At 42.6% G+C, this 10393-nt stretch overlaps 1 protein-coding gene and 1 long non-coding RNA gene across 4 annotated transcripts in view; both read left to right on the top strand.

Moving 5' to 3' along the window:
• The window catches only part of LOC132862878 (uncharacterized), a 50748-nt gene that overhangs the window by 14419 nt on the left and 25936 nt on the right, over positions 1 to 10393 (top strand). The gene's annotated exons all lie outside the window — the stretch shown is intronic.
• Positions 3734 to 10393, top strand: part of ksr1a (kinase suppressor of ras 1a) — a 32596-nt gene continuing 25936 nt past the window's right edge. For all 3 annotated transcript variants that reach the window (XM_060895197.1, XM_060895196.1, XM_060895195.1), the window contains exon 1: positions 3734 to 4131. In XM_060895197.1, coding sequence (XP_060751180.1) covers positions 3982 to 4131 — 150 coding nt within the window. In that variant the 5' untranslated portion in view covers positions 3734 to 3981. The remainder of the gene's footprint in view (positions 4132 to 10393) is intronic.

Below are 10393 nucleotides of genomic sequence, written 5' to 3'. Positions count from 1 at the left end.
GTATGAACATCCCTGCTTCAACTCATCAGCTAATAAAAAGCACTCAGATGTTCAAGATGTTCACTCAGGGTTCTCTGTTGGACCTGTGATCCTGTATTTGTATGAATTGAACATGAATAGTCATTTTTAACACACTAACATGACCGTGCAATAACCTGAATGTCCAGTAGATGGCACTGGAGACCAACGTGTAAACACATTACTTCTGCTTATTCCCTGTAATAAAAGTCATTGGACTTTTGGACAGAGTAGATTGGACTTTGGATTGGATTCTGTCTCACTTCTGAGATACTTTGGACTGCTAAAGAGTTCTGGGTTGACATTGCAGGGCATTCCTGTGTGTGTGTGTGTGTGTGGGGGGGGGTTATCTCTTGGTGGGTCCCCACGAAGATAGGAATATCTGTTCTGTTGGTGGTTTAATTGTGGCACCTAATAATAATCCTAATAATAATTAGATTGTAATATTTATAATAATAATAATATATAATATTTATGTCTAATACAGAGGAAGTCTAGCAAAAACAAATGTTTTGTAATATATCGGAGAATTGTTTTACTTCAGGCTGCTGTTGGTGATATTTTGATATTTTCAGGGCCAGAAATAATCTCCACCTACAGATACATTGTTTACAAAGTAGTTCATAAACAAATGTGTGCTTTCTGCAGAAACGGTTGGGAGACAATTTGGAGGAAGCAAAAAGTGCAAAATATTACATACCGCTCCTTTAATTTCATGTTTTCAAGTCTGCATTAGTGAGGATAGATATTTTTATACTTGAGTTTTTTTGTTTTTTGTGAATTCAAATGCTTGCTGGCTGCAAAAATGCATCTAATTGTTTTGTGTAGCCGCTAAGCAGGGTAGATGAGGTGCATGGGGATTCTCACAAAGCGGCTCAGGTGCTGTCAGTCATCAGGGGACGATCAAATTCCTCTCAATCCAATTTAATCTGATGTGGCAGGTAGAGAGTCCTGCAGCTCGGGTTACAGGATCCTCAACTGGTGAAGGATGTGGATGATTCAGGACTGTTCCTGTACGACGGGGTTTCTAAGACAAATTCGTTTTAGACGTTGCGTTGTGAGAGCGAAGTAAACGAAACACAGGCTTGTTTCCTGTTGCTGTAATTGGATTGGAAGCCTCACAGCTTTCGGCCTTCGCTCAGCCTCAGGAGGGAAAGTGAGGTGAGGAAATCCCCCTCAGTACTGTCTCTGCAGGCAAGCAGCAACTCCCTGCTGAAGGTAACGTCTCTTCTGAAGCCCTTTCAGGACATTTCATGGACTGAAATAACATTTCAGTCCAAAGTATACCAGCTGTATAAAGGATTTACAAAAAAAAAAAAAAAAAACCTTGGGAAATTGTATTTTATTAAAAAACTTAGAGATATATTTTGTCATTATGCTCCATCCCGTCACCTCATCATTGATTATTTACCAATTACAGCACACTCCCAAGTGTTGTGTTCCACTTATATGACAGATTGATTGTGTTTTATCTCTTTCTAGTTACATCTAATGCTGTAGAACATCAGCACAGTAGTTAGTCTATTCGAAGTAAGAAATATAATCAGTGCTGCTGAGAAATTAGAAGCTCTGTAGTATAATAAGAGCAGTGACGTGTATGTTTTATACACGTGAGAGATGAAGTCTGCAGTCAGTTCTCCAGCATGCTTGGATTAACCTTACAATACGTACATTCCTTTTTTTTTTTTTTTTAATTTGCTGCTTTTCAGTTGCACTTACAGCTTTACAGAATTTTCTTACATCTGCCTGAGCGCTTTGCACGGTCGTTTGTACGTATATTTTATACGTGTATACAAATATAGGAGCTGAAATAAAGGAGGCCGAGAGGAAGCAGGATTAGGCTGGAGCTACGGAGACACTCAGTCAGTACAGGACAGATGGAGTGGGTGCAGAGCTCAGAGAATGACTCAGCGCTGAGACGGGAGTGTTTAACATGGAAGAACATCACACCTTTGCGAGCATGAGAAATATTTGCGACGGCTGGTCCGTAGCACATCCAAAGCCCCCGGCCTCCCTCCGTGTTGCATCTCCTCACACCTCAAAGTGGAATTTATCTATTTGCATGTAAGATGATCAGTGAGTTGCAGATTTTCAAGAGAGTATGGAGTGTTATTTTGTGTTGTGTTGTGTTGTGTTTGAGGCTTGACGGCTGTTGTGAGGTGTGTGTCATGGTATTTCGTGGGAAGGAGGGGGGTTAATCCCCAAAACACATCCCTGTTATCCACCATATCAAGTGTGTGCATTACAGCTGGAAACCAAAGCATTCGACAATCCTGACAGATCCGAATGGAGAATTTAGCGGCACGGTTTCTCAAAAACGCAGCAAAACAAATGATGTATGTTTAATAGAAGAAGAAGCCTAGAAGCCTTTATTTATGTCACATATACATTACAGCACAGTGAAATTCTTTCTTCACATATCCAAACTTTGGGAGTTGGGGGTCAGAGTGCAGGGTCAGACATGATACAGCACCACTGGAGTAGAGAGAGTTAAGGGCAGTGGCAGCTTGGCATTGCTGGGACTTGAACCATGATCCTCTGATCAACAACCACATGATGTGTGTGTGTGTGTGTGTGTGTGTGTGTGTGTGTGTGTGTGTGTGTGTGTGTGTGTGTGTGTGTGTAAAATTGCGACCCTGCAAATAAGATTTAACTTTTTTTTTTTTTTTTAATAAAATGCTAATAAAACACACATACACACCTGAGAACCTTTAGACTAATGCATTAAGAGTATTTAAAAGTATTAAGAGAGCTGTTTCTGTTTTTGTCTTTTGTGGATTGTCTCTTGTGTAATGTCTTGTATTTTAGTCCTGCACTGTCCTTTTTTCCTGCACTGTGTACATCAGGTTGTACAGATGCACTTTATGTATCTAGGACTAACTTACTAAGTCCTTATAGCTCTGTGTTTGTGTTATGTAGCACTCTGGTCCTGGAGAAACGTCGTCTCATTTCACTGTGTACTGCAACAGCTATATATGGGTGACATGACAATAAAAGCTTCTTGACTCTTGAAATATTTAAAGAATATATTATTTAAACTACATTTTATGTTAATATTATACTATTTAACAGAATTTTAGGTGCTTCAGGAAAATGTAACGTTACACAATAACCATCTAGCAAGTCGACGCTCAGCTATAGCTAGTAAGTTGTTACGCGTATTAAAACATTATTAGGGTTGTAACATGGTATTGTTAGCTATAATTAACAGGTAAATTGACCTCAATGTTGTGTTTAGGTTTATGGGAAAATAATTAACGTATTAAAGGTAGTAAAATGGAATTAGGTATTAATGTAATAACATTGCCTTAAACTATTAGCTAACTAGCCATGGGTGTGGAGAGGCTAGTTTTACAGCTATAGAAGGTTTCTGTAGCAGGAAATTTGCCACAAAACGGTGTTTAAAATTGTACCTTGATGGATAACGTGTTAGTTATAAAACATTTTTTTATGATTTTAATTGTAAACCTTATCAGGGCTGTTCCTTTGCTTTAGGTGTTACTGAGTGAATGAACTCTCACACTGCACCAGGATAAGGACTGGGGAACGATTTATAAATGGTTAAATCAAAGAAAATAAATAAGAACAGACGGTTTAAAATGGTAAGGTGTGAAAGAAATCAGCCATTTCTGTTTTTTTTTTTTTTTTGGCCTGTGGGACTCCATTTCCCAGCATGCACCGCGCCCTTGCGACGCTTCTCACAGCTGACTGACGGACAGAGAGGGAGGAAAAGCGCACAGCAGCCTGACGGGAGAAAGGGACAGGAGGGCAGTCCGTGGAGGACAGTGCACGGATCTAACAGAACCACGACCGGCGGGATTGGATCTCGGGAGTCTGAGCATCGTCACCCTGCCGCGACGCCGCCCTCTCTCTCTGCTCGAGCCGAGGTGCGTGCGGCGCGCCTCCGGTGGCGCATTCGCGCGTTCGTGTGGAGTGTCCGCGGTGCGCCGTACGCCGTGCCCGATGCCGAGCGATGGAGGCGGCGAGGCGGCGCTGCGCCAGTGCGAGCTCCTCCAGAACATGATCGACATCTCGCTGTCTAGCCTGCAGGGCCTCCGCACCAAGTGCGCCGCCAGCAACGACCTCACGCAGCATGAGATCCGCACGCTGGAGGTAATGACGCACGGAGTGGTAGACGCGGTGCACCTAATATACACCTGCCTTAAACCAGACACCTCGATTTCCTGCATGAAATCTTTCATTTGCATTCGCGTCCCTTTCTTTTTTTTTTTTTTTTTTGGTGCGCACACTTTGCGCTTGTGGAGATTTCTCTCTCTGGCGCGCGTGCGAGAGAGAGAGAGAGAGAGAGACGGACGGTACAGGCAGGAAAGGTGCACGTGCACCTGATGTAGAGAAATAGCAACTGCTTCACAAAGGTGAAGTGATTGTAGGGATGCATGATTGTACAAAATCTCACAGGGTGTAGGGACGCGTGCACCGACACCTTTCCTTCTTTGTTGTTGTTGTTGCTGAAATCAGAACCCAGCACTAATCCAGCACTGGCATCTAAAACACCTTTCGTTGCATGCTCTTGTTGCCAAGTTTTGAGGAGCCCTACATGCACGAAGGTTTAAGACAAAGCTTCAGATATATATGCATATGTAGTGTAGGTCGGATCTCTATAAGACACGTTTACTGTGTCAGGTCCATTTGCTTTGTATTCAAGTGATCCAGGGCCAGAACCAGAACAAACAGAACATCCTAGATCCATGTCTCATGTATTATGGTATAGATGCATGCACGCGCACTCCGTATCATCATGCATGAATTCTTAGGTGAAAAATCTTTTTTTTTTCGTTTTTGAATCCCGACACTGTGTAGCACCAGACTGCGCCCACCATGAACCCCTGCAACATTCTGTCTGGTGTTTGTGCTCGCTGGAACAAGCTTAGCTGTGTGAAACTGCAAGCGTTTTGGGGATCATTGCTTCTGCAGTATGGTTTTTATGCCACCTCAGTGATTTGTTAGAGATGAATGCTGATAATTAGAGCGTTTCAGGAGGGACGTGTGTGAGATGCCGTGAAGTGTCACGGCGACCGGTTCACAAAGATGCATCAGTTTTTATTTATGAAATGCAAATGAAGCTCGTGCTTTGTGTGTGTGTGTGTTTGGTGAGTGTATGTTTGGTGTGTGTTTGGTGAGTGTTTGGTGTGAGTGCATGAGTGAGTGTGTGTTTGGTGCGTGTGTGTGTGTGAGTGGTGTGTGTGTGAGTGGTGTGTGTGTGAGTGGTGTGTGTGTGTGAGTGGTGTGTGTGTGTGAGTTTGGTGTGTGTGTGAGTTTGGTGTGTGTGTGAGTTTGGTGTGTGTGTGTTGTATGTGTGTGTGTGTGTTGTATGTGTGTGTTTGTTGTATGTGTGTGTTTGTTGTATGTGTGTGTTTGTTGTATGTGTGTGTTTGTTGTATGTGTGTGTTTGTTGTGTGTGTGAGTGTGTTGTGTGTGTGTGTGTGTGTGTTTGGTGTGTGGTGAGTGTATGTTTGGTGTGTGTTTGGTGTGTGTGTGAGTGTGTGTTTGGTGCGTGTGTGGTGAGTGTTTGGTGTGTGTGAGAGTGCATGAGTGTGTGTGTGTTTGGTGCGTGTGTTTGTTGTGTGTGTGTGTGTTTGTTGTGTGTGTGTTGTATGTATGTGTGTTTGGTGTGTGTGTTTGTTGTGTGTGTTTGTTGTATGTATGTGTTTGTTGTATGTTTGTGTGTGTTTGTTGTATGTTTGTGTGTGTTTGTATGTGTGTGTGCGTTTGTTGTATTTGTGTGTTTGGTGTGTGTGTGTTTGTTGTATGTATTTGTGTTTGTTGTATGTGTGTGTTTGTTGTGTGTGTGTTTGTTGTATGTGTTTGTTGTATGTATTTGTGTTTGTTGAATGTGTATGTGTGTTTGTTGTATGTGTGTGTTTGGTGTGTGTTTGTTGTATGTATGTGTCTTTGTTGTATGTGTGTGTTTGGTGTGTGTGAGTGTGCGTTTGTTGTATGTGTGTGTGTTTGGTGTGTGTGTGTGAGAGAGAGTTTGGTGTGTGTGTGAGAGAGAGTTTGGTGTGTGTGTATGTGTGAGAGAGAGTTTGGTGTGTGTGTGTGTGAGAGTTTGGTGTGTGTGTGTGTGAGAGAGAGAGAGAGTTTGGTGTGTGTGTGTGTGTGAGAGAGAGTTTGGTGAGTGTGTGTGTGTGTGTGAGAGAGAGAGAGAGTTTGGTGTGTGTGTGTGTGTGTGTGTGAGAGAGAGAGAGTTTGGTGTGTGTGTGTGTGTGAGAGAGAGAGAATTTGGTGTGTGTGTGTGTTTGAGAGAGAGAGAGTTTGGTGTGTGTGTGTGTGTGAGAGAGAGTTTGGTGTGTGTGTGAGAGAGAGTTTGGTGTGTGTGTGAGAGAGAGAGTTTGGTGTGTGTGTGTGAGAGAGAGAGTTTGGTGTGTGTGTGTGAGAGAGAGAGTTTGGTGTGTGTGTGTGAGAGAGAGAGTTTGGGGTGTGTGTGTGTGTGAGAGAGAGAGTTTGGGGTGTGTGTGTGTGTGTGTGAGAGAGAGAGTTTGGTGTGTGTGTGTGTGTGAGAGAGAGAGTTTGGTGTGTGTGTGTGTGAGAGAGAGAGTTTGGTGTGTGTGTGTGTGAGAGAGAGAGTTTGGTGTGTGTGTGTGTGAGAGAGAGAGTTTGGTGTGTGTGTGTGAGAGAGAGAGTTTGGTGTGTGTGTGTGTGAGAGAGAGAGAGAGAGAGTTTGGTGTGTGTGTGAGAGAGAGTTTGGTGTGTGTGTGTGTGTGTGTGAGAGAGAGTTTGGTGTGTGTGTGTGAGAGAGAGAGTTTGGTGTGTGTGTGTGTGTGAGAGAGAGTTTGGTGTGTGTGTGTGTGTGTGTGTGTGAGAGAGAGTTTGGGGTGTGTGTGTGTGTGTGTGTGTGTGTGTGTGAGAGAGAGTTTGGTGTGTGTGTGTGTGTGAGAGAGAGTTTGGGGTGTGTGTGTGTGTGTGTGTGTGTGAGAGAGAGAGTTTGGTGTGTGTGTGTGTGTGTGTGTGTGTGTGTGTGTGTGTGGCCTATATATTGCATGAAAGCATTAGATTGATATTTGTAATAAATTTCCCATGTAAGTATTGTAGGGTGAGTAGAGCAGCAGTGATCCTGGGATCCTGTGGTGATGATGTTCTGAACGTCACAACAGACTACATTGTACAGTCCTGTGTATGACGCTCATACGTGTCATGTTCAGTACGGGATTCACTTCCTTTTTAAATAAGCCACTTAATGAATGCTCGATTTCATTCGGATTCATTCTTCAGAGTTGTTGAGTTTTGACCCTTCTGCTAGTCCACATTCTTCTGTACTTCGTGTATTTACACGTGCAGTCCACAGTCACAGCTTAATCACCCTCGAGTCTGTCATATCATCATATTCAGGAAAATATTGTTTTTGCTAAAACATAGCATTTTATTTTCATGTTTACGGAACTTGTTTAAGCGGATCGTTTAAAAAGAGTCGATTCATTTGTGATTCAGTATCGATCGATCCTATCTGTCATAAAGTAACAATAAAACATTCATACAAATACAATATAAGTAACAGCAAAGCATTTCAAACTCTTCTTATGGCATCAGATTGTAGTTTTCATCTCATACCGTGACCTTGTAACCTGAGCTTTTATGCTATTTTATTGAATCATTCATGGATGATTCCTCAGCAGTGGCTCTTTAGTAGTAATGGCATTTGAACTTGCAACCTTTTGGTCTTTAGCTCAGACTCTCAGTCTTAGATACTGAGCTGATGTTTATTTAATCGCGACAGTCCGGCTGTCGTCTGAGATTCATATGAACCACGTGCAGGTTTCTGGTGTTAATGTGTTAGCAAACAAATGCTCCGATTCTTTACAAGAGCAAGAATCACTGTGAGTCTTTGCATTTCTGTCGATGCTGTTTTTGATTTAGAAAAAAACCCCAATTTCTCTGTTCTTTATAGTAAATAATTTTATTGCCAATGATTAAAAATACAGAAAGATAGATCTTTCAAAACTATCGTTAATTTCACGTGATCTCAAGAATCCCAGAATTTCCTGTGATGCTGTTTCCTAAAATTGACACAAGACATAAAAATCCAAGAAACTAAAGCCAAACACTAAAGAAATGATTATTGCTCTAACGCCCAGCGCATGCTGCTTCTTTTTCTTGGAAATTTTGTCCAGAATTTTTAAACGGTGTTTTTAAAATGTCCCTGTTAATGTGAACCTGGCCTAAATGTCACCTCCTTGAGAACGACAGTCACAGCGTTAAGAATGACGGTGATTCGTTTTCTTTCTTTGCTTTATATTTATGTGATACACAATATATCGCAATATTACATGCAGATGTTATTCTTAAAACTATTGATACACAATGCTGGGCCTTTTCCCCATTTCAGGATCATCATAGTGCTATATAATGTAATATAATATAATATTATATTATATTTTTAATTATAATATATAAGCTCAGTAAACTAGCACTTTCCCTTCAGCTCCAGTCTTGTGTTATGAAACTATAATATCAAAACTTGCCTACTTGTGCTATTTTAGTACCACAAACTGAACGGCCGCTTTCAGTTCTGCTTCCTGTCAGAACAGAATATTTGGCTGTTCTCCCCTCTGTCTGTAGTCCAAGGCCTTCTTTTGGGGCCCTTTCACAACTTCCTGAAGTGTCAGGACCATGACTATTGAGGAATTGCCCCATCAGCTTCCCCTTTAAGCCTCTGTGTGGCCGTTTTGCTGATCAGGCTTTTTTTCCTCTTTGGCTCTACAGGCTAGTTGTAGCACAGCATGACTGCAGGGTAGCTCTCACTTCATTTACAGGTACAGACCTCATTAGCATATGAAGTGCAATTTTTTTTTATTGTTTTGTCTGGACAAACGGAAACAGATCGAGACGTATAAAATGCTGAGCGATTTCTCACAAAGATAACTAGAGCGTATGTAGATGTGTACCAGGTCATGCGAGGAGTCTACAGTAATAACGTTAGTGAAAAGCAGCAGGTAGAGCAGCCGAGTCTCTGCTGAGAGAGAGAGAGAGAGAGAGAGAGAGAGAGAGAGAGAATAAGAGGGAAAGAGACAGAGAGAATAAGAGGGGAAGAGAGAGAGAGAGAGAATAAGAGGGGAAGAGAGAGAGAGAGAGAATAAGAAGGGAAGAGAGAGAGAGAGAATAAGAGGGAAAGAGAGAGAGAGAATAAGAGGAGAAGAGAGAGACAGAGAGAGAATAAGAAGGGAAGAGAGAGAGAATAAGAGGGAAAGAGAAAGAGAGAGAGAATAAGAGGGGAAGAGAGAGAGAATAAGAGGAGAAGAGAGAGACAGAGAGAGAATAAGAGGGGAAGAGACAGACAGACAGAGAGAGAGAGAGAGAGAGAGAATAAGGGGGGAAGAGAGAGAGAATAAGAGGGGAAGAGACAGTGAGAGAGAGAATAAGAGGGGAAGAGAGAGAGAGAATAAGAGGGAAAGAGACAGAGAGAGAGAATAAGAGAGAGACAGAGAGAGAATAAGAGGGGAAGAGACAGACAGAGAGAGAGAGAGAGAGAGAGAGAATAAGAGGGGAAGAGAGAGAGAGACAGAGAGAGAATAAGAGGGGAAGAGACAGTGAGAGAGAGAGAGAATAAGAGGGGAAGAGACAGTGAGAGAGAGAGAATAAGAGGGGAAGAGACAGTGAGAGAGAGAGAGAATAAGAGGGGAAGAGAGAGAGAGAGAGAATAAGAGGGGAAGAGACAGACAGAGAGAGAGAGAAAATAAGAGGGGAAGAGACAGTGAGAGAGAGAGAATAAGAGGGGAAGAGACAGACAGAGAGAGAGAGAGAGAATAAGAGGGGAAGAGACAGTGAGAGAGAGAGAGAGAGAATAAGAGGGGAAGAGACAGTGAGAGAGAGAGAATAAGAGGGGAAGAGAGAGAGAGTGTGGACACACGAGGGCTGTTCAGGGAGGACTGAGTGGAGCTTGTCGACTCTGGCTGAGAGTAACAGACTCTAAACGCTCTGTTAATTCCTGTGTTGAATAAGCACAGTTGAAGTGGTTGTCACACTCCAGATGCCCTCCTCCCACCTGTCTCTCATCACCACCTGCACTTCAGCACAGTCAAAAGGCTTGAACTCGCATTAGATACTCACCAAAAGCCCTTTGTTCTTCCACTTCAGGCCAGTTTTCTCACTCTGCACTGTACTTGTGAGTGGACGATGAAATACTATAAGATGGTTCTTCAGATGGTACACGCCAGCCTCGCACCTCAGATGTCCCTCCTGTATTATTAGTCTAGCACAAACATCTCCATGGGGCTTCGTCTCTAGGCTTTTGTTGGATTTTTAGAAGTTGAAAAAGCCATCAGATTTTTTGCTTGCTGGATTTAAACATGTTCACACAAAGCCTGCCAACTCCTCCATTGTGTGTATTTCCCATGATGCTTCCTACTCAAGTCTGTGG

The sequence above is a fragment of the Tachysurus vachellii genome, chromosome 20 (genome assembly GCF_030014155.1).
Source record: "Tachysurus vachellii isolate PV-2020 chromosome 20, HZAU_Pvac_v1, whole genome shotgun sequence".
Classification (NCBI taxonomy): domain Eukaryota; kingdom Metazoa; phylum Chordata; class Actinopteri; order Siluriformes; family Bagridae; genus Tachysurus; species Tachysurus vachellii.
Note: the sequence above shows the minus strand (reverse complement) of the source record. Positions and strands in the feature narration are given on the sequence as shown.